The sequence below is a fragment of the Solea senegalensis genome, linkage group LG19 (assembly GCF_019176455.1).
Source record: "Solea senegalensis isolate Sse05_10M linkage group LG19, IFAPA_SoseM_1, whole genome shotgun sequence".
In the NCBI taxonomy this organism is placed as follows: domain Eukaryota; kingdom Metazoa; phylum Chordata; class Actinopteri; order Pleuronectiformes; family Soleidae; genus Solea; species Solea senegalensis.
Genome location: NC_058038.1, coordinates 4,978,804 through 5,004,285, shown reverse-complemented (window position 1 = coordinate 5,004,285; position 25,482 = coordinate 4,978,804). Strand labels below are relative to the sequence as shown.

Below are 25,482 nucleotides of genomic sequence, written 5' to 3'. Positions count from 1 at the left end.
AGAGTGGAACAGTATTCCATCATTTTGCATGGAGTGATTTCTTTACATCCAGTGTAACAGACGACACCAAAACATTAATTACCAGAAGGCTAAGTCTGTTCCAGGCAATCGTTTTTGTAAAAATCATCAGTTAGAATCAACATATTACACAATAACTCCATATTCCTAGAACATATTATGATGAGATGTGGAGTTTCTGATCGGCGATGATCCTCGTGTTATCATTAATTCATCTCAGTCAGTGCGTGTTGCCAGACATCCGATTGTGAACGTGCTGCATGTAATTGTTTAAGTGCCGCCAGGAAATAATACATTTCCCATTTAGCATTCAAAGCGCACACATCCGCCCACCTACAAGCATTTGCATAAATGTTATACCTAGTTTCTGCATGCAGGAGTGAAGCCTGGTCTCCAGGAGTAGGACTCTCTGCCGCAGCTCCTCGTAGTCGTAGGCTCCCATCTCTTCTTGGATGGCCATCAGCACCACCGACAGGTTCCTCACCTCCTCCCGCAGACGCAGGATCATCTTTGCGTCCGCTTTGTACTGCTCCAGCACCGGCAGCAGGGGGAGCAGTTGGGTGACCTTGTCTTTCAACTCCTGAGGGTGGTAGACAATGCAAAGGAGGCAGATGAGGAGAAGCAAAAGGGGAATAAGGAGAGAAAATGAAACCCTGAGAGAATAAAGAGGACACGATGAGGGTGAGGTCGACCGCCGTGTGACTCTGGGTGCCTTCAATCTCCACTCGTTGTTTCAGTTTCATAGCTCATCTCGCTCCTCGGGAGCTTGTTTTATATCCTCATCCTGACACATGATATATGATTGCTGATACCCTGGCACCACATATCAATATTTTAATTTGAAAAATGCACTGCTCTAAATATATTTTCAGTCAATGTGACGCAAAGAAAAACATGAACACATGAATGAGGGTGAGGCGGAAGAAGAAGTTGACAGCAGGATCGTTGAGGCCGAAGTGAAATGAACTACACTTGGCATGCACAGTTGGAGATATACTGTAGGTCTTTTTGAAGGATCTTGTTGGTATGTCCTGTATTATGTATTATCTTTCCTTTTTTACTCTCCTTAAACTACTTCCCTTTAGCTTTTATAGTCTGTCGTGGGTTTTTTATCTGAAACAGTTTTGTCACTATTTGTGCTGCTATCTTGACCAGGAACTCCCTGGAAGACGAGATCTTGTGTCTCAGTGGGACCTTCAGTGTCTAAATAAAGGATAAAATAAAAGGAGAGAAGTCTACTATGAAGATGTCATAGTAGTTGAATTAGCAGACCTCTGCAGGCACATGTACATGAAAAGTGTAACACAGGGCTTCTATTTCTAAAGCTACGAAACAATTTTTTTGCTATTGTTTAATCCTCTACAACTTGTTAGCTACCACTTCTCGATCGACTTGAACGACTTCTGTAACTACTTCTACAGTCTAGTCATTGAGTTCGATGGATGGATCAAGGCTTTCCAAGATTCAAGATTCAAGAAGTTTTTATTGTCATTATGAGGACATAATGAAATTTTTGCAGAGACTCCCGGCTTGAGGTACACAGTAAAATAGCAAAAATAACGGAAATAGCGAAGGACTTGACATTTAAATAGACATGACGAAAGGCATTTAAATAAGACACAACAAGAGACTTAACACTTAATGAGACACAACAAAATATAAAAGTACAGTGTGTGCAAAGTGTGTGCAAAGTAAAATATTCCAATGAGGAATCTGCACATGACGATCACTTGACAGTAAAAACCTATTGTTGTCAAGATAAAGGTTAACGGTACCAATAAAAATATCCTCCAGTCATGACAATATTGACTATTGAGCCACGTATTACATGGTACGTGTTATCATGTTGCAATTTACCCGTGATTACCAGTAGTGCCGGGGGTTTAACTTATCGATCTTTACAACATATCCATTTTTTTTAAGTAATCCATGACAGATGAGCATTGAATACAGAATGTAATACATTTAAAAGCACTTGGGTCGCTGCAGTTTTTGCACAATAAGAGTGAGGGGATAGAAGTAAAAAGCAGATTTGTTTCACAGCACAATTGCCCTGGAAAACTCGCGCTGAAAATGAATGTCCTTCATCTGTGTGTCCCCAGTGGTTCCTGGTGTATTTATGTTTGGCCATTGTCTTAAACCTGCAGCAGGAGTAAGATGCCAGTAAGGACACAGGTACTTTTCCTCAGCGCTGATGTCGTGCCATAATAAGCACCACTGTTGCGGTTCACTTCTGTTTTGCCTCTTTGTCGATCACTCTCCTTCAAAAGCTTTTACTCCATCAACGGTATTCCTTTTGTCTTGCAAGGTTAAGTTGTTTTCGTCCATTCAGTCTCGTCTGTGCCGTCACTGGCAATAGAAACTGAGTGCTTCATCTCTTCATAGTTTTAGCTGTGGAATGGACACCGCGGTTACCTTGTGTAGTAAATTGAGTCATTTGTCCTGTTTGCCAAGTGAAAGCCTAGTGAATGCGGGGGCTTCTAAATTATTTCTACCCCCATTACATGTCTGTGTAGATTTTCATTCATCCAGATCACAGTTCTCCAAATGAAGTGAGTCACTAGCGACTGTTTTTGTCCAGAACTGAAGAAGCCTCTTGGATGGGACACGTGGGATAATTACACTGTCAAATTAGACATTTTTTTAAACATCCTATTGATAGATTTAAGCAAAAAGAAGTGGCCGTTTCTCAGCTTTAGCACTTCATCAGCACGATAACTGCTTTGCCGATGAAGTCGCACGCTTCTTTGTACAACCTGAAGTTTACTTTCACCAGAGGATCCTTTGTGCGGATTTAACTGCCACAAAATTGCACAGGGGAAGATGGTGGTGCTAAACTTAACGCGTGACTCATCATATGTTTTTGGAAGTGCAATGAACAGTGTGTTCTAAGGTAGGAGAGCAGGGAGCAGCAGGAGAGCCAGGCTGCCTGCGTGGAAGGTAGAGAGGGCTTGAGAGAGCGAGGGAAAAAAGGCGTATCCATAAAGTGTGGCCACCACAGGAGGGGCTGTTTCCTCCTTGTTAAGGTTTATCGTAAATCTGGTGATGGAGCAGCTCTCAGCCCCATGGCGCCACATCATAAATCTCATTTTCCCCCCTTTTCAAGCCGTGAAAATTCGCTCTCGTTAATCTCCCGCGCTCTGCCATTGGCAACTTTGAGCTGCGCACATTCATCAGCCAACCTGCTCTGGTCAAATCCTGCTTTTTTTTTTTTTTCCTTTTTTTTATTGGATTGTGGATTTGCATTCAGACAAGTCCGGAGATAGAATGCTTACCGTTCTGCATATTTTAGGTGTTGCAGGCTTTACTGATGAATTGGCTAATTTCATCCACCTCTTCATTACCTCCATCGGAATGGCGTTCATAAAACACGGTGAAAGCAAAACACGGCAATTCATGCCTGTCTCCTTGGCTTCTCTGTGGTAAAGCACACTTTACATTTATCAAAGCATCTTTTAATCAAACTATTTTATGGTCCATCTAATATCAGTAAAAGTGTGAGATATACACAGGAAGTCTGGGCAGGACAGGCCGCTGACAGGAAGACAAAAAGGCCCGCTGATAATGGCAGCTGAGTCTTAGCTTGTAGAGAGATAAGGCAGCGATAAACGTGAATATATGTGCCTGCTATCTAAAAGCAGACTGCAGAATGTTAAGTATATGGGGAGGCTGAGGCTGAGTGAGGAGAGAGAGCGTAGAGGACGTAGAGTGAGGAGCGTAGAGAAGAGCACTCCCAGGTCTGGAGGTTTAATAATTCAGGAGTGTGTGGATTTGCTCAAACTTCCTCTGCGCATGACTCAACAACGCGGGGATTGAATTTGTGTACCGATGCTTATGCGACACTCTATCAAGCCACAAAATTTTATTGTCTGTGAAGAGCGAAAGAGATTACAGTGCATTTGGCAAAGTTTGTGTGCACACATCTAATAGTATATGCCTTTACTTCAAACACACACACACACACAGTGGAGGAGGTGACAGATAGTCAATTACCTGAAAACCCTTTGGATTGAGACTGCGGGGATTTTCAGAGGCCACCTTCAGCTTTCCGTCCACCACTTTCATTAGACTCTCGGTGTTCCTCACGTACTGTAGGTCTCTGTACGTCCGCAGGTCCAGCACCTCCATTGACTGACTTATGTTCTGAACCTGCAAAGGCCATAAACACAGAAATGTGTCGTGTTAATCCAGTCCTTTACCACACACGTGGCTCTGTCGTGACATCAGGGCAGAACCCAACGTTGAATTTTATCATTCAGAAAGTCCTTGACAGAAAGAACTCAACGCTGCCTGAGGAATTCTAAATAATTATCAAAACACTGAGGAAAAACTGCTAAACTCCTGTGTTTATAGCAGTAGATTCTATGTCTATAACCTTTTGTGGGCACTTCTCGTCATCGTCTGCCAATTCCAACTGATTTGAATGTAACAGACATGTATTTAAAAATGACAGACTACACATTTAAAGCTGCTATCCCTGGAAATACATAATAAATAGCTCCATATTTTCAGAGATTTTGCTTATTGTCATTAAATTATATTAAATTCAATTCAATTCAATTCACTAGGCATCAGTGGAGAGAAAAAAAATCCCTTTTAACAGAAGAAGAAATCTCTGACAGAACCAGGCTCAAAGATGTGCAGCCATCTGCCTAGACAGGTTGCGGTGAAAGGAAAAAATGAGGGACAAGATGGAGTCTCACAGTCTCAGGTCTCTGATTGAGACACTTTTTCCAGTATTTCAGGACTTTATCCAATCAGGAGGCAGAACTCCAAAAATAGGAGTCAGTCGTCTTTGATTGTGAGGTTACAATCAATGGTTTTAGATTCTTGGTTTAACTAAAAACCAGGGTGGACAACGTTGCTATTTTTCAAAAGGCTGTACTGTAGATTAAGAAGATAATGAAATAAACTTTCATACTTTGACCTCATGAGGTCCCTTTTGGGTTCAACTCCCAGACACCAGTGTGCAGGTCAAATGAATAGGACAATTAACTGAAGTGTCCACAGTTGCAGGTTTTTGTCCTTCACACAAACTGCACATGTCAAATAGAGCATAACAGTGACCGTACACTTTCCAATCCTTCAGTTTCTCCTTTTGACTTTTCAGGCCCGACCAGCGACACAATTAATCGCAACCATAAAACATTTTCATTGGAGCAAAAAAATAAATGTTGTGAAAATGAGAAAAAAAAGTCAAAGGTGAAAGACTGTGTAGACAATAATTCTCAGACCCAAGTTTCCAGGGTTTAAAAGTGTGATTGTGGGCGGTTTGTTACGTCTCTTTGACATCGCTCTGTTATTGTGATGCGCTGACCTTGGTTTTTTACATTATTATGGCAGATAATGAAAACTGTTGACATCTATGATCCCATGTCTTTCACCCAGTGCATGCTGGGAGGTGTTGTAGCTCCACAGGAATAACTGGATAAAGAGAACGTCAATCCCCTTAAGGCTTTTCTTCTCTTTCATTTCCCCATTGTTTTTCCTGCAAATTAAATTCAGCTGTTTGTTTTATTTTTTGCACTAATTTCCATTGAACTGTAATGAATAGGTGAAGGTTTGAGCAACTACACAAAGCAGAGTTTTTATACTGAGTCATTTATTAAACATTATATAAACAAAAAGAAGATAAATAGGCACAGTCGAAAGGAGCAAAAAGAAAAAGGGCAAGAATAACCCAGATAAAAAAAGTGAGGAGGATGATAAGACAGCACGGCTGCCAGAATTTATCAGTATTTTATATAGAAAGTACAACACATTCATATATTATGCAGTAAAAGTCCAGTTCCACTTAAGTTGGGGTATAAATATCCTTCTGCAGATCGTGATCAGAATGATAGCAGCTCTCCAGCAGCCGTAATGCACGCGCGTTAACAGATAGATTTATAAAATGCGAGGCGAGGAGAATAGAATCATGTGGAGGAGCAAACATCGTGTCATGTAGGTGTTTACCGAGTCGCACTTCTCAGTTTGTGCTCACTCTTTGACGGCCCACTCTGCTGCTGCATAACCAGCCTACTGTTGCTTACGCCCCCTCGTCCTCCTGCACGCTGAACTGAAGTGAACTGAACTGGCCAGAAATCATCGGAGCGCTGACAAATGACACACACACACACACACACGCAGGCACACATGCGTAGGAGGAGGAGGCTCACGTGTACGTACGTATGTCCAACAGCCCACACAAACTCAACTCCTATAACTGCAGCAACAACAACAACAACAACAAACCATCCCGACTCACAAAGGTCACATTTTGGCTTCAAGTCTATGGTTTGCCTTTCTTTTACACTCTTTGACAGCCCACTCAGTTACTTTGCAGACTGTTTCCAAGATCAAACTTATCTCCCACGTGCTTCGTGAACCAGCGGGGGAATATTTCAGGAGTATTTTGGTCGGTAAATATTTTCCTCACCAATTAAAAGTTCTCTGAGCGTTGTTCAGACGGAGCAACCGCGAGCAGGATTTAACCTTCCTTTAGTATCCCGTGTAATCTGACCGATTTTTGCAACTCTCCAATAAACAGAAATTATAATTGTTATTTTGATTTCACGGTATTGTCCAATCACAACATCTGTACGTTGAATTGAAGTCATTTCTTCATCCTGGTCAAAAATGACTGACCTAGATAACAAATGCTACTGAACACTATGTTGTGCTATTCCAACAGAAAAAATAAGAATGTAGCCCCTTGGCAATACATTTCCCTCCACCTGCATGGCTGCACTGTGTACATATTCATCATTGTTCTTTAGTTTATTCAGTTACACATTCTGAATAAGGAATAAGATATCCCTTATTCTCTATACTGATCTTTATGCTTCATCCAAGTATTTTTAAGTTTCTTCGTATAGTTGTTTGTTTCTTTTTACATATTATTATTATTATTATCATTATTATTCTATGTTTGCATTTCATTTCTTGTGAGCTGTGAGGTGCCTTAAATTCTGCTGCTGTAACACAAAAGTTTCCCACTTTTGGAATCAATATATTAAGTCTACCTACCTACCTACCTATTTACCTACCTACCTACCTACCTACTGATCTACCGATCTACAGATCTACCTACCTATCTACCTACCTACCTTCCGATCTACCTACCGATCTACCTACCTACCTACCGACCTACCTATCTACTGATCTACCTACCGATCTACCGACCTACCTACAGATCTACCTGCTTATCTAACCTACGATCTACCGATCTACCTACCTACCTACTGATCTACCTACCAACCGATCTACCTACCTACCTAGCTACCGACCGACCGATCTACCTACCTACCGATTGACTGACCGTTCTACCTATCGATCTACCGATCTACCTACCTGCTGATCTATCTACCAATCTACCTACCAACCTACCTACCAACCTACCTACCTACTGATTGTTAATTTCCCCAAGGGAACCTCCCAAAGGGATCAATAAAGTCGTCTGTCTGTCTGTCTGATCTACCTACCGACCGACCAACCGACTGACCGACCGATCTACCTACCTACCGACCAACCGACCGATCTACCTACCTACTGATCTATCTACCTACCTAACTACCTACCTACGTATTCAATCTATCTAAACGAAACAAAACACAGGGTGTGGCTGTGGATCAGTGGTACAGCTGGTTTTCGTGGCTCTGCTAGTTTACACTGAAACTTCCACTTCCTCCTGATCCTCCTGTCTGTGCTAATGTAAGAGCAGTTGCAATACACTGGTAACATTACACCCCTATGGTTCTCAAACTGTGGTATGTGTACCACCAGTGGTACGTGAGCTTCCTCTGGTAGTATAGGAAAATCAGTGGGTGTGATCTAATGTCACTATACCAGTGTGTGAAGTGATTGCTCGACCTATTTACGCCACTGTATTTTAACGTGGGTGAACTCAATATTTTCCTCAGCTGGTGCTTCTTATAAAAAGAACCACTGCGTTAGAGCATGGGTTCCAGAAACACTGGAGAACACACACCAGATATTTCCACGTACCATGTTCCCTCACACACTAACAGAGAGGTTAAACAAGGATGTGTTCAAAAAGCGTGCACTGAGAACGTCCGCATGCTGCTCATCCTTCAGGGTCGATGCCGCTTTGTGTGTCATTTACACAGAAAAGCGTGACCACTTTACATTCTTTGAGCAGAGGCTTGTTTTTGACATTGTTAGCTTGTGTATCCTTGGCTTGTCTGTGTCACGGGGAGTCTTTGTGTCCCCGGTCTGCTTAACTAATGCTCTCACACACTCTGGGTTCAAACGAGGACGTCTTTGTGTGCAGGCTCACACGCAAGTCTTTCAACTTGTGGCATTTATTTGTGTGTGTAACTCAAACAAGGCTGACCCCAGGTGTCCTCATTAGGCCGGGCTGTGGACTGTAATAGACGGGGCTGATGACCGGTGTCTTAGAGGCGGCGTTCGTGTGCATTCACCGAGTGTAGACGCTGTAACAAAAACTGTTTACAGAAGCCCGTTCAACAATAAATCATACATTTGCTAGAGCTTATAAAACTCAGGGCCTGATGCTGACTGCGTTATGGAGGCGATATTTCACTCTGTGATAAATTCACAAGCCTAATTTTTATTTATTGGACTGTATCGTCAAGTGTTGACGTGTAATACGACGTCGTGACACGAGCCGCGCCCTCAAACGTCCGCCCATATTCACAGCAGAGTGAGTTCACTTTGAAGTGTTCATGCTCTGCTGGGACGAGTGTCCCTGCCCTTTTTTGTCCTTGTGCTATTATCACTTTGTTTCTTTCTTCTTTTTTTCCCCCTTTTCTTTGATGCGTTGACGTTTCTGTGACACAGAGTCACTGTGTGTTTTGAATTTGGCCAGAACTGTGAAGACAGTTTTACTCCACGAAGGACAATAAACACAATATCCATCTACTGTAGTCCCTCATGGGTCCATGCAGCGGACTCAACCGGGTTACACAAGTCAAATCAGGACCTGTGCTGTTTCAGTCACCTCTGATTCATAGGGTTTGTGAAATCTTATTGAAAAGTTAAAAACACAGAACAAACACTTGACTTTATCATTTCCAAAACACGGGATATGTGAATTTTCACCAGCTGCCGGCAACATGCCCATAACGATGAATTTACTATACGTAAAACATATTTTTTAATATTTACTCAGATGTTTCTAACATGTTTATAACAAACTCAAAGGTGCTCAAAAACCAGTATAAGCGATAATGAGTTTTCAAATTCCGTCACAATATTGCAATGATACATATTTCACAGAATTTCAAAATAAAAGTGTCTGTGTTGACATGGAACAATTTATTTGGTTTATAATATGAATTATACAAAGTTTTCCTGTATGTATTTGTTTCCCAGATTATGTCTTGTCTTTGTCCAAAACATATATTTAATATATATGTATACATATATGTGTATATATACATATATATATGTTATATATATATATGTACATACATATAATATTCCTCTGCATTTTATGACTTTACCCATTCAAAAATAGGAGAAGATGGGAATAAAATTACATCCCAAGCCAAGTAAAACAAGAATAATATGGGATTTATGTAGTTTGAGTTGTTGTGTAAACCCTTCAGAGCATTTTGGCTGCTTTTTTCCATTACTATGTTTAAACGTTCACTATATCCAGAGGCTATAAGAATGTGTAATATAGAGTGTCTTATATCCTTTTTTTCCAGCACATCCTAGGCAATCTGATGAAAAAAATAATCATTTTCACCAACTATATAAACACACCTGAGCAAAAAGTACTCCAAATGTTTACAATTGGATTAAATTTGTAAAATGTGGAAATACGTCACACTTCAAAGTTCACTTGGCTCATTTTTATGAACAAAAAGAAAAGAAAAACGGTCTAATTTTGTGACTTCTGCACTTTATATCACTGCACAAAATGTGATATAAGATGAATTATAACTTTAACTCAACAAAAACACATAAGAAAAAACAATTTTAAAGCCTGAATATGTGACCTACAAACACACACGCCCCCTGGATGTCCATATAAGGAGTTGTGTATTATTCCCATAGCAATTTACCATGGGACCTGCAGCACAGATCCGTGCCGCGTGAGCACCAAGGGTTAATATCAATGAGGCTTTGTTCATGCAGGACACCGTAGTCGTACACCACAGCTGTAATCGGCTTTTAGCTGCACTCCAATCTCACCGAGGCGCTTAAATAAGACTCACTCTCGAGATCAGAGTCTAACGGGTTCAAAAGTTTAACATGTTTTTCATTGTTTGTTTGGAATCGCTCTTGGAATCTCTCTTGTACGCGGGGCTTGACCGATCCGTCAAGAGCATCTAAGAGCACAGCCATTATCTCCAAGTCCAATTATTTTCAATAAATGGTTAAATTATCATGAAAGTGTTACTGACGGAGCTGTAAAATTACAAAAAAACCCACACACACATGGCTCCAAACAAACTGAATTTAATCTACAAATGCACTCGCCGTGAGATGTTTGAATATACCACCACAAACTGGTAATTCTTTGAATTGTTAAATGGTTAAAATGTCTTATGGGGACAATGAAGCTTCCATTCTATAAATATATATATTTTTTAAAAAAATAAATCCTATAAAGATAAAAAAATAAAATACTGTATGTATATTGATGCACGTACAGTATACAGTACAGGGGGGACACATTCACTTTATCAGAATAGCTTGGTCTGTTTCCCAGAGTATGGCTTGTCTGCTAGAATATGCTGCTTCTTATTCCTCTAAAGTATGAATGAGTGTGGGTTTAGTCGGAATGAACACACGCTTGGAAACAGCAGCAGACAGAGCCTGTCAGGGGAAAAAGGCAAACTTCACTGAGAATGAATGCAATATGTGAATTCAGGTGCTTCATTGATCCATCAGGGCCTCGGAGCCTATTCAGCATCTCAATTTACCACCAGCTCTCTTCACAACATCACATCAATGTCAGCTCCTCTTATCTCACACACTTTCTTCTCCCCTCGATGCTCCCAGGCTTTCTCTCCCTTCTTGTTCTACCGTTTTCCACCTCTGAGTGTCCACAAAGGACGGGGAGATTTTTGCTTGGTGGCTGAGTGAAACATTGTCCGAGAGCCAGAAACAACAATTATTTATATCAAAGTTTTAAAGGTGTGTAAGAGTTAGTGACATGACTGAACAGTAATTGGTGGCGTGAGCGGAACCCCGCAATAACCGATGAGAGCGAGTTGACTGGGCAACGGATGTTGCATAATTTTCTTTAGAACTTGTACAAACCAAGTTTTTTTTCGCGTTTTTGCTCAGCACAGAACAGCTGCGAAGTTGAATCCTCTAGTGTGGAGCAGGCTTTATAGTTTTGACAGAGCCTTTCTCCTTTGTTTGCAAACTAAGCTTTGGCTTCAGATGCATGCTTTGTTTTGGGCTACTGCAGAAATATGGCAGCAAGGCCCTTGTCACAACCCACTCTGTACTCTGTGCTTCCTGTTCCCGTTAATGTTTTGCAACAGTTGTGGACTTCTAAAACCAGTGATAGCATAAAAATGCGAAGTGCATTTTAATTTCATTAAAAAAAAATGTTGTAAGTTATTTCTGTGTGTTGTGTTTTACAAGAGGTAGTGAACAGCTGAAGTCAGTGGCTCTTATTTTGAAAAGCTGTGTGAGTAAGCTATCTATCTATCTATCTATCTATCTATCTATCTATCTATCTATCTATCTATCTATCTATCTATCTATCTATCTATCTATCTATCCATCCATCCATCCATCCATCCATCCATCTTTTTTTAAAGAATAACAACTAAAAACATTAGTAAGAACATTATTTAATTAAAATCCCTGAAAATGCCTTAAATTGTTTTGACTGGAAGCAGGAAGCTGTCAACACTTTGGCAAATGGTAGTGACAACCTTTGCTTAAAAGGCATTTACAACACTTTATTTTTTTACATCAAAGGGATGATTCTACAATTATATAGACATAATTGAAGTCCTCATATTCATATTCTGCTAATAAAACCTCCAAAATATCACATACTGGACCTTAGACTTGGTAAATCGGTTGCTGTAATGTCAATAAACCACAAATCAAGACCACTGCAGCTCAGATTTCACCACATACATCACATCAGCAAAGGTCTTCTCCTCCTGAGCCATGTGTGTTTCTACAGTGTGCTATTAAACACCAGCAGGAAATGAAATTGGCACACACACACACACACACACACACACACACACTGCACACGACATAAAAACTGTTCATAGATTTATTGTCTGGTCGCTGTAACACTGTTAACATGGTTTTTGTGAGTGTGCATGTATGATGTTAGACATATGTCTGTCACACGCACTGTAAATAAAGATAAATGACGCATCTTCACTTCCTCCCACCGCCGTCGGCGCTGTAGTGAATGTGTATGTGGTGTAAACATACACATTCAAACATGGTTTCATACCATGACATAAACTACTCAACAATGTATCATCATTATGCCAAGAACAGCCTAAAATACCAGGAAAATAACAAATATTTGATGGGGCTTATGAAAATGTTACCATAAAATACAAAGTGGACGTCCTGCTCTATTGAAGAATCTACTGATTGAGACCAGAAAATGTTAGAAATCATGTGAAAATGATCTCAGGAGTCTCCCCCTGATGGCCACTTAAGAGAATACAGGTTTAAGACTCTTCTACATTGGCTTCAATTTCTGGGCCCGTGTGGAATAAGTCCATCATTTACATAAAGCAAACCCTATCTTTTTGGGGGTAAAAGCAACTGTTCATTTGCAGAATTTCAAAATAAAAGTGTCTGTGTTTACATGGACTGATACATATGTAGTTTTTTTATGATGCAAAAATAATATGTTACTAAAAAATACAGAAATAACTCATTATAACTCACAATAATCTGTGTGCCGCGTCACATGGTCACTCACAGGAGCGTGACAGACTTTGACTCAGTGTCATTCTGACGTTATAAATAAAGTTGGCATGTGCTTCGTGAAGCATCCATGTGTTTCTTTAGATTATATTAAATGTCATGTTTTTCTTTATCTGACATCGAAACGAGGAACTGTATCTCAGTGATTTTGACCAATACTGATACTGAACGTCACAAAAGGTGACGATCAGTATTTTTAAAAACCTGATTATGTGATAACTAGTGTAACATGCATTTACCGTGTGACTTTGCAAACTAAACATTTCATCTTATATCTTCAAGCGATGCAGAATCAATTAATCAAATGTCCCGGGGTAAAAAGTTGCCACTTTAGCCAAGTTTATTAAACTCAAGTCTCCTGATTGCCTTCATATGTATCGACGCGATCGATCGAGCCCTTTAGCATAAATGTTGACCTCAGCAGTCTGTACGTGACAGAATGTGTTGTGCGCGACAGCGTCTGTGTGGCGTGACAGCCTCCGCCGGTCTCGGTCGTGTCTCAAAAAAAATAAAAAATAAAAAAAAATAAAAAAAAGTGAGTGTTGTTATTGGCAGCTGTCACCTTCTCCATGAGCTGGCGAAGCTGTCTGCTGCGTGGGTCGCGGTTACACATGTTCTGGGCCGGCGCGACAACCGTGCAGATACACTTCCCATCTGCGTCCTGCGCCGAGCTGTAGATCTGCCAGCCTTCCTCTGGACTCGGGTACAGAGCCTGCACGAACACACACACACACACACACAGAGAGACACACACACGTATCCATGTTAGACACGAGAAGAAAACCTGCGCTTGTTCATCTGTGCTGCTTTTTCAAAAAATGCATGAGGCCCGACGAGATCTTTTATTCTGCCTGCATGTATCATCAGTATTCTGAAAAGTGTTCCACCGTTATATAAAACTTTTCCAAACTAATAAATGTATCTAATACTTGCAAGTGTTGTGGAAAGTGTTGGGAGATTAAAAAAAAAAAAAGACTCTTTAATGCATTCCATATCGTGATTGGTTGTCACCACAATTTAGCAGCAGACTCGTAATTTCTCCCTGGCATTTCCTCTTTCTCTCCTGCAACCACGCCAGAAATGACTCTTACCCAAAAGCCAATTAATGGCAATTGATTCCCCGGACTAGTAAAAATCACTCTCAGTCCAATTTAAAATGGAGAGCATCAAAGCAAGAGCGAGAGAGGGATTGACAGATGTGTCCATGCCAGGAAAGATCCTGGACGACGGCGGCGACGGGGGGGTGGGTGGGAAAGGAGAAAAGGGGGAGCAGATAGAGATAAGGCAAGAATATTAGTGGGCTTTTAAAACACACGCACACACACAATGGCACGACAGAGTGAAGAAAGATGGGGATTTCAAAGAAAAGAGGAAGAAGGAGGGATGGGGTCAGGTTGTGTGAAAGCAGAGCATCTAATAAGTTTGGACGTGGGGAGGAAATGGAGCTGTTTGAGATCGATAAAGCAGCCGGTTACCAGTGGAGGAGGGGTGAGGCTCACACGATGGATGTCTCTCCCTCTCTCTCTCTCTCTCTCTCTCTCCTCTCTCTCTCTCTCTCTCTCCCTCTCTCTCTGACTAATCCAATCAAAAGTAGTGCTGTGCAAACACACACACACACACACATAGGTTGTGCAAAGGCCAGGCCTGGATGATCCGTTCATTCACACTGCATCTGCACACATGGCAGCATATAAAGCACAAAACAAGTGTAATGAGACACAGAGCGGCCATCTTAGTGATGAAATTAAAGGCTCATCCACGTAAGTGGAAGGAAAAGAAGAATCGTGCGGCGCGGCGCGGCTCTCCTTGCCTTCCTTCCTAACTTCCTTCCTCCCTTCCTCCCTCTGAACTGTTGTGCTGTGCTCTCATCTCCTCGGGTCGAGGGAGATCAGATTAAAATTGTCTTGGGGGACGCAGGGACTGTGTGATTGGAGTGTAAAGTAGCAGCCACCCTGCGAGCCAATGTGCTCACTGTCACATCTTGTCACTCCTGCCAATCCCTTGGCATGCCACCGCCTCTCTCTCCCTCTCTCTCTCTCTCTCTCTCTCACCCTCTCCCTCTCTCTCTTTTTTCCTCTCCTGCACTCACTGCTTCTCTCCCTCACCCTCTCTCAGAACGGGTGAATATTAAATCCGGATCAGTGCGGTGTGTGTATCGCGAGCAACTTGAATATGCTGTAACGCCGAGCATGGCCACATTAAACAAAGCACGTCGTGATGTTTTATATGTTTAATTACAGTCACGGTATATAGACTCATAAAAGTTTAAAATCAATATGTCTAAATTTAATTAAAACTTTCGTGAGAAGTAATACGATATTAATACACTCGTACATAATTGCACACACGCACACACACTTATGGGGTTGGAAGCGCAGGGTAAATCATGACGTAATATGTGACACACGGCTCACAGTGAGGATAACGTCAGCACCTCCATAGTTTACATTTCTGTCTTTAAAATCTCATTGTTTTCCCTTAAAAGTAATGAAAAAAAAGCATTAAAAAAATATTAAACATATGGGTAAGTATAAGGGCAGGGAGTCCCAGGTAACTCATGATGTAATAAAAATAATATATAGTAATAATGTCAGAAGAAAAGTTAATTGAATGCAATTAAAATTGTTTATCATCATAACATATTTCATTTCCTCAAATGGACAGTTACGTAGATAAATGCTCCTAAAAACTACAACATCACATCACTACTAATGTTACAAGAGAGGCCAGTTTACAGCTCACCCACTTCTTTGAGAAGAAAACGGTGGGTGTTAGTAGTAAATTATGGGATGGGATTATTTTATATCTAACTTTATTTGCAGAAAAACAAACGTTCAGGCAGCCACATATGAAATGTAACATAGAGGAGATTAAAAAAGGCGACACTCACTCGTCAGTCTCAGCTACGGAAGAGTATTAGGGCCACATGTAAATATAATAATAATAATAATGCTAATCAAACAGCATGAATTCTGAGATTAAAGTCATTTCTGAGACAACAAAGTCTGAGAAAAGAGTCAGAATTCTGAGATTGACAGATTAAAATCGGAATTCTGAGATTAAAGTCAGAATTCTGAGATTAAAGTCAGAATTCTGAGATTAAAGTCAGAACTCTGAGAGAAAAAAGTCAGAATTTCAATATTCATGCTGTTTCATATACTGTCTTTAATTTTTTATTTTTAACATGTGGCCCTAATACTCTTCCGTACTTAGCAAATTTTTTTTTGTGTGTTATTTTTTGCTGACACTGTCTATTCACAGATTTGAATCTTCCCTCTTCTCTGCTTCTGATGGTACAATATAGAGGATGGGGAAAAAATTATTTAATTGTCAAATTTGGCACAATTCTGTATTTTAAAGCGTAACTAAGTGCCCTAAACCACCTTTTTACAGGTGTAAACCAGTGTGTATGGAGAACTAGTTCATGTTGTTCACTGATCCAAATGCAAATCTTCATAATTTATTGTAAAGTATTGAAATTATACATGTGATAAATATCGGCACAAGGGAAGGGAATCGGTATCGGTCCAATACTGGTCAAAATCAGTGGATTGGATATCGGGCAGATAAAAATATAGAATCCAATACAATCCAAAAATCCTATATATCGCTTTCGTCACTGCACCGACTGTAAACCCCACAAAAGCATTTTAGCTGAGTCAAGTTTGGGCTGTTTGTTACACAGTTGGAGAATTATTGTTGTCTTTGAAATGACTCAGCACAAATGTGTCGTTAACAGCGTCATAAATTGATCGAGTTTGTGATATCAGTATCGTCCCATCCCTAGCATCTACTACCCAGTAGAATTTGTCCACTTTCTCAGATTTCACTACCAGACCACGCCCCCCCTGCCCTGCACCACTCCCCACGCTCCCTCCCTCAGCTCATAGCCCACTTCTTGGCATTTTTCAAAATCAGGACCAAGAAGAAGAAGAAGGGGTGGGGTTTAGTTAGCCTTTAAGGGACAGGTGGTCATTTCTGTTAGCCACGTCCAGCGCCCAGCCTCAGTCCCGCCTACTGCGACTCCCCCTTTGACTTCTATTACCCTCATTCCCGTAATAAGCACCGTTGTGAGCAGCCATAAAGACGTGACCCCGGTGAGTCCGTTTATGGGGGGGAGGAAACTGGTGTCCATCAAGATTACAGATGACCGAGTGAGTCAGATATTGCCACATCCATATTTCGTGCCACCTCCAGGACGCAGTAATACTTGACTGAAAGTGTCGCTGTAGTGTGCTCGTGAATGACTCACTGTGCACTTTGCTGTCACACGGGGGCTAAATTATTATGCCATTATTCTTAATAGTAACGCAGCCGCGTGCCGCTCACAGTCCCCGTACAGTGACTCCAAAGTCGTACACAGTTCTCTTTTTCCTTTCATTATTTATTTTCTGTCGCTCGGCGCCTTCTTCACGTCGTTACACTCCTCCCTCGGAGATGTGGACCAGCATCAGAGGGCTGTTAGGTGGAGTGATGACAGAGGTCTGAGGGGGTCCACACACACACACACACACACACACAGAGGCCAGAGCTGCAGTTGAGATGAGACAAAAGATGCAGCCTCACACACGACAACCTCCTCCCATTTCTTTCAACTGCATCTGACTTGTCTGTTTCATTCTGCCGGTGCCTACGGGGGAGAGATATCTTCTTTTTCTTCTTCTGTCTCCCTCTTCACTCACTGTCAGCATTTATGATTCACTGTAGCATATGTGTGTGTGTGAGCTGTCTCTCCATACATGCAAGTACATCCAGGAGATAAACAGCACATATGTGCATGCTTGTACATACATTACTTTCATGAATTCCTAAATAATGCACACATTTTGCCCCGTCTTCTTCTTCTTCTTCTTCCCCTCCAGAGGGTTCGTTTAAAGATCCTCGCCGCTGATTACCACAGATCCTCGGAGCGAACCCACGCTCACTGTTGCACACCAGTGGGTGTGAGACGGAGGAATCGGTGGCGACGGCGGCGGCGCGTTTATGCTTCTCATTACACCCGATATCCTGCAGCGTTAACAGGTGGAGGTGAGTTTGCACCAAACCACTTAACATGCTCCCTCTGAGAGTGTATACGCACGTGCGGCTCTCGATAAAAAAGTTACCTCATAGCCACACATGAGACAGAGGGCTTGTGTGTCTACACGCACACGCACATGCACCAGATTTTCCTTAAAAAAGAAGATCCTTGCGAATGGAAGCTGAAGAGCGCATCAATTTTTCATGCAGCTATCAGCCTGTGAGGGAGCCACAGTCGGTGTCACAGCGACTTCTTTTTATGATGTATGACATAGGGAGCAGTAATAAGCAGTAAGTAATATTGGATCTATGTCAGCATCATTATCTTTTTTCTCTCTCCTAACATGTTTAAGCTCACGCTGTGATCCCCGCCTGGGATTTTTTTTTTTTTTGTCCGCATGCAACACGTCTCCGTTCCTTCATTAATGTTTCATAAATGGTTGCGCTGGAAATTAAGAGCAAACTTGAACCCGTTCCAGTTTCATTACCACCCACCTATCCATTCTGCGCTAACTTCCCCTCATTCTCATCGCAGTGGCAGTTTAGAGCGCGGGAGGGAAGCGGTAATTCTAAAATGCAAATGGGCTTTGTCCCTATATACCGTGTGCCTGAGCCGGCTGCAGAGAGACATCTGAACACCGGGCCACACATACTGTATATAACCAATCTCTCAGGGTGGAGAGTGGTAAACGCGGATATGTTCTGACTTATTTACGTAAATATGATTAAGTCTTCCCTCTGTAGTGAGGAGAGGGTCTTGACAGTGGCTCATTTAACATAGTGTTGGTGCCATGCATCCTATCACATATCTCATTAGTGTGGGGAAAAACAACTTCCTCAATATTTAATGTGATCTAGAATCACACTCAGGGTGTAGCAACAGAGCAGAGATGGACATTTTCCTTTTGAATATTCATAATAGTCGAGAAAACCCCCCCCCCCGACATATTGTCGATACTGTCGGAGCTGTGTAGGAATTTGCTGCAGCGACTTTGCAGCAACACGGGATAAACAAACCGAGACTGTAATGCAGCCACCGACGAGTTCTGAGAGCGACGACTTCAACAAAAATAAGCAAAGAATGAAATGCACTGCAAACTCGGCGAGGTAAAAGTATCACATCAAAAGTCCGTACACACACACAGGCTCAGCGGAAGATCAACAAACAACGGCAAGATCATCTTAATATTACTGAACTGAGAATCATCCATTTACATGCTGTATATCAACAGGAGTATACGTTCCTCTCCCACAGTTTGTTCTCCCACCATGTTCTGTACAGTAGCCCAGAAGGAACACATCACACACATACTGCACATGGTCCCTAGGGAGTGATTGTCATGATTTTATGCTTCCTGCAGGTCTAGTTTCTCATAAACGCTCAGATGTGGAGTGTGAGGAAACATGTATTCAACAGGGACGGGAAGATACCACTTTTTTTTGTGTCTGATTCCAATATCACAAACTTATCTGATGTATCTGACCGACATTTATGAACATTTTGAACACATTTGTGCCGAGTCATTTCAAAGACATTATTCTCACAAAAAGAAAAAAAAACAGCCCAAAACTCAGTGCTGTCCTTATATCTAAGTCAGTGATTTTGACCAGTATGGGACCGTATGGGTATTCAGTTTACTGCAATGTGACACTTCACCAGCAGATGTCACTAAATCCTATGCATTGGTCGCGATCCCGTCAAGAAGCACTGCTGCCACCAAAATGTAGGAATTACACGGTAATAATGCAGATGTCTAATGAAGCACCATGAAGCTCTTAAGTAGGGTAGCAGCAATTTATCGACGATTAATCAATTACTACTAATATTTTGGTAATGACTTGAATGAATTGGTGTGAGTGAGTTTTGTGATTATAGGTTCTTAAAGCTGTAGCACATAACTTATAATCAAATGACAAACTGCAGTCAAATAATTCTAAACAATGAGTTATCATATATAGCAGTGTTAGGATCTTGTGTCACCCGGCGACATTACTTCACAAAGGGCTAGGGGTAGGGGGGGGAATCAAATACACAATCGCTTTTGGGACACCAAATATCAATGTTTTTTTTTGCCTATTTTTTATTTTTAAAAGTGCTCACGCTCACTCGAGCTGCTGTGTGAGTATATTGCAATGTGATTTCGCAAAAACTCTTTGTGATAATAAAATTGGGATAATATCGCACCGTTGTGTTGCTGGCGATTCCCACGCTAGTTTCAAGTAGGGCTGAAACAATTACTCCATTAATCGTTTTCTGATTTTTCAGCTTCTTAAATGTGAATATTTTCTGGTTTCTTTGCTCCATTTAAACAAAGAAATCATTCCAACTGAATAATGTTTGGTTTTTGGACAAGACAACAAGATGAGACATTTGAGACCATCATCCTTTCCAACACGATTACTCGATTAATAAATAAAACAATCAACAGATTAATCGATTATGAAAATAATCGTTAGTCGCATGAGTTTATACCACTGCTCAAAAAATCTAGTCTCCACCCACCCGGAGTGACACATTCAAGGACGTGATGATTTTAAGATTTAGTAAATGCTAGTTGACATTTCCCACCAACTTTTGGACCAAATTACAAATGTTTGTATCAAGTTCTATAAATAAGTGACAGGTTAATTGGTCATGCAAATAATCATCAGCTGCAGCCCTAGACCGACATAAAGCATGAAGTAATTATAACACATCCTGTCTTCATCATCCTGTTATCATGGGCTGTTGGCTGGGAGCACTTCAGTTCCCGGGGATAATCCTCTTTTCTCTGAAACAAACAGCGGTTTCAAGAGAGAGAGAGGAGGTGTATCACTTCACTGTCCCAGAAATTCATGCACGAGATGTGAGAGACGAAAAAGAATAATAAGTTAGTGCCGGATTGGTGCCGTCATGGTCGCTGTATGCAAAAACCCCATTAAGAAAGACGGCTGAATGAAAACAAGACGAAACCACACATTGCAAAAAAAGATGAAAAATCAATTTGTCCTGAACACTGAATTGAAAATTTACTCTTTAAGGTTTCTGTTTCGGCGCATTTGTGCAATCTCTGGGATCCATCACATCAGACAGCATGTGAAGCTAAAGCCCCCACCATTATCTGCCGGCTGGTCTTCAATAACCACAGACCTCCTAAACTCCCTACACTACAGCAAGATTTACTGATATGCTGGAAAGGGCTGGAAAGAGTTGTGGTTTGAGAGAGGCTGACAGCGAGGACAGCGTTAGCTCTAATTTCCTCGAGCTTAGATGAAATGTTGCCCAGTGATGATGAAGAATGGCGATGTCAGTTAGATCCCTGCTGAGCGAGGGGAAGAGGAGATGAGACGAGGAGGCGCGGTCATATCTGAGGTACAAAGGCGGCAACCTAATCCCGCTTTCAGAAAAACGGCAAAAAAAACCCAATAATTGGAGAACTTCAGCTCAGTTTGGACAAACATGTCAGCAAAAACGTTTCATTGTTCAGATTGACTTTGTTTGGTTTAAAGTTGAAATGCTTTGTTGCGATGCCTGGAGAGTTTGAAAACAATATTAATTAGTGGTAACCCTGAAAACAATCGAGCTTTGCTCGTTAACTAGTTTGTTATCAACAGAATTCCCTCCAATGGAATCTTTGGAGAGTCCTGGTCACATGACAGTGGTGGCAGACCTCTCTCTTTAACACATGTTGTCTGTGTTAAGCCTTTACACCTTAATTTTAGCTTTGCATCACATAATCGTTTTACTTTTTTCCATATCTGATCCAGTTGATTTGGTCATAGTCACTATTTTGGCTCATTCCTAAAACACAAGGTCTCTGTTTTTGCCAATTTAAATGTGAATACTCTCTAGTGTGACAGTAAACTGAACATCAATCAAGAACGTTGTCACTTTAAAGTTGGGGAAACACGGATCAACCTCTCTGATCAATGAGATCGATCAGGCTAGGGAAATAATGGTCAGATCATGAACACTAATGAAAATAATTGTTAGTTGCAGCCCCGCAGCTGAGATCCCTGGTGTTGTTTTGCGACTGACAGTTCAGATCTGACGAGACATTTGAGCTGGCGCTATCGTTGTAGAGTGAGGCAGGATGGACTTCCTCTCGCGTTTCATTAGCCCGACCTCGGAGAGGGCTGCTGTAAAGCCCGAGCTAAATGAGATCATAAATCGACAGCTCCTTACTTTACGAGCATGACGGGAAGTATATTATAACTTTCATAAGCATCAGGCGGAAGCGGGGCCTACAGGCGGAGGCAGGCGCGAGTCTTGAGATGTAAGAGATCGGACCACAAGACTGTGAGGTGAATGCGCCATCACATCTAAGAAACTGCATTACTGCAGAGGAGGAACTGTGAAGGAGTGAGGAGGACGGAGATAAAGATGTAGCTAGAAACGTTTTTAGAAAGTACGGAGATTAGATAGAGTCATGATAAGAAAGCAAGAGGTGTTACCAATGCAATCTATCTCTCTCCTACAGTGCCAACATGGTTTACCCCGCTTTACTTTTCTCCTACTCTCTTCTCTGAAAATTGCTTTTTTATGCCAGACACTTGTTCCCAGGAAAGAAGAAGAAACACCTGTCTCTGCCACGCGGTCCTCGTCTTTGTCTGTACCATCGCCAAACAATCAGATCCCATTTGTCAAGTTTGTTCAGTCTTGCTGTAATTGACTACACACACTTGTCCACGGTCGAACATGCAAATACACACTCGCGCTCTTGAAAAGAGCAATCAGTCAATTCTCGTCGCACAGGCCAGCTGTTGGCCTTCAAAATAAAACTCAATGAAGACTCCGAGTGAAGTCCCCGGTCTCTCCTGCTCCTGAGGAAAACCGATTACCACAGTCAGCACAGCATGGTCGCCAGTCAATAATATGACTCATAAACTCATCGTGTCCCTCTCCCTGCTGCCGCTTCTTCACCTCCCTGCTGCCGCTCACTCTGTGCTACTCCATCACTCCCGCGACTGCCGCGCGCCTCCCGCGTCGGTGTCCCGCTCACTTTCAATCTGCTGCTCACTCCATTCCAATGCGGATCACACTTGAATGTCAGTGGGGGTGGTCAGTTGTGTCAAGTACTTTGTGAAGTGGCACTGGTGGTGTGAGTGATACACAGAGAGCTGGTACTTTCTGTGCGGTGCACTTTTAGGACTTGTCCCAATACCATCTGTTTGTCATACACTCAAAATTTCCCTCCCAATAAAATAAAGTATCGTTAAATTCAACTTCAGCTGCATACAGGCCTTTTTAGCTTGCCACGGCATGGTTTCATCTGTAAATCCTCATCCAGTGTCTGGCGAGAGCTGCGTCAGCTATGTAAATAGCGTGACATCATACCAAAACAGTGCAGCCCAACAAAAGAGTCAATGAAGAATAATTATTGGTCAAAAAAAGAAACAAGCAGCCGTGTATACTGGCTCCGTTTTGATGCACGGGAGATTTAAAAATGTTGTTTCCCATTAATGCCAAGAAGTAATGATTCCCTATAAACCAGACAACAATTGGCTGTCTTTAGAGATTTATTCTTTATTGGCAGGCTACACTGTGTCGTGCTGGTATGATGTCATGCTATTTGTGTAGCTGATGCAGCTATAAAATAATAAGACCCACACAGCCCCTTGGTGCGGTTGTACCATTCCAAAGTGCACCATGGCAGGCTGAACTGGACTGCGCCGCTCAGTGTCTTTTGATGCAGGAACCCCCGTGGTAGTTACCCCAATAGATGAGTGCCAAAATGTGGGCTTGGTAAGTCATTTTTGTACACTTCTTTGACAATTAAAAGGCTTTAGAGATGGGGTGAGGAGCTCGGACATCAGAGTAGTACTGCTGCTCCTCCATGTCGAGAGGAGCCAGTTGACGTGGTTCGGATGCCTCCTGGACTAACCCTCGCTGGGAAGGTGCTTCGGACATGTCCTTCGGTGGAGACCCTGGGGCCTACCCAGGACATGCTGGAGGGATTATTATATCCCTCTGCTGGCCTGTGTATGCCTTGGGATCACCCCCCCGGAGGAGCTGGCAGAAGTGGCTGGGGAGAGGGCGGTCTGGGCTTCCTTGCTAAGGCTGATGCCCCCGAGACCCGGACCCCAGATAGGCGGAAGACATCGGAACAGAACAGAATAATTTCCTCAGTTACTTCAGTGAGCTCGGCCCCTGATAATTGCGTAAGGTACCAAACTGAGCCGGAGTAAAATGTTGGTGGAGACAAGCCCTTAAGGTAATAACAAACTGACAGGATAGAAGGATATACACATCACAATGACAAAAGGGCCGGCTATAGACTGAGGTTACCATGGAGACGACTGAAACCTTTCACCAGAGCATTACATGACTTTTTTTGCAGGGTGACAATAATCAAGTGTGAGAGTCGAAATTGTGTTATGCTTCTATACAGTAATGGCCGTGCCAGGTGCCCCGTTGATACACATCTGCTGTCAGACAGAAACAACAGATCTATCATGGCTGGCGTTAATTAGAAGAGGGAGGAAGGAGGGTGAGGGGGTGGAGGGGGGTAGTGAGAGTGAGAAAACACTGTATAAACTGTTAGAACAGTCGGTGCGGGAGAGCATATGGGCTGCATGAGTGTGTGAACGAACCGCATCACAGTCCTGATTACGTTCCCACAAAACTTTCTGAGATCAATACTGCTTCATCCCTACGTCTCACATCATCAGTTTATGTATCGAAATATCCATCCATTTTTATTATTTTTTTTCCATTTTATCCATAGGGCTTTTATTATCAGGGCCTCACAACCGGAGCAATCTTCCTTTGTCAATAAGACAAGCCACGTCAGCTGTCCTATTTTAAGATTACATTCACAGTAACGGGCCAAAGTGACTCTCATTCAATATTTTTTCTGTTGATGTGACTCGTGCTGTGATTTATTTTCTTGGCAATGTGGACAGAAATCCAATCATCAATTCCGATTTGTGGATCAGACTCGTGTGACACGTGATACAACGTCGGACACGTTCATGTTGACATTAAAGTCTCAAACGCACTGAATGGGAGCCAATCCCAGCTGATGTTGGACTCTCACAATGCTAAAATACAGAGAGACAAACAACCATTTACATCTATGGTCAGTTAACTTGGTTTATTCGTCAACCTCCAATTGCCAAAAGCGACCTTTAAATTTGGGAACATCCGTGCACACACAGAGGGTGATCATGCAAATAGGAAACTCTCAATCTTATTAGAATTTGAACTGACAACCTTCTGAGGCACTTGTGCTAACCACTACTGGACTGTGCCTCCGTGTATAGAAACTCTTTAAAATGACATTAGCAGATTGGCTTTCCCCTGGATTCTTCCGAGTATGCAAACTGCCTCACATTGCCGAGTCAGTAGAGGACACCTGTCATGGTCTATATTCAAATAAATTTTCGGTTTAAGCCAGCATGATAGATATAAAAGCAAAGTGCTCGAATTAAAAAAACAGCAGCAGGTGTTTAATCTTTAATCTGTAGCCAAGAATTTATCTTTACAATCTGCTTTATTGGGCGGCGCAGTGGATGTAAGTTTACAGTCCCGTACTCTGACGGACTGACCCCGGGTAACCTCAA

General features: G+C 42.0%; 1 protein-coding gene across 2 annotated transcripts in view; it reads right to left on the bottom strand.

The window, feature by feature from the left end:
- Window positions 1-25,482, bottom strand: part of olfm2a (olfactomedin 2a) — a 76,108-nt gene that overhangs the window by 6,684 nt on the left and 43,942 nt on the right. For both annotated transcript variants that reach the window (XM_044051736.1, XM_044051735.1), the window contains exons 2-4: window positions 13,481-13,630; window positions 4,012-4,167; window positions 379-598 (exon numbers count right to left, since the gene is read on the bottom strand). In XM_044051736.1, coding sequence (XP_043907671.1) covers window positions 379-598; window positions 4,012-4,167; window positions 13,481-13,630 — 526 coding nt within the window. The remainder of the gene's footprint in view (window positions 1-378; window positions 599-4,011; window positions 4,168-13,480; window positions 13,631-25,482) is intronic.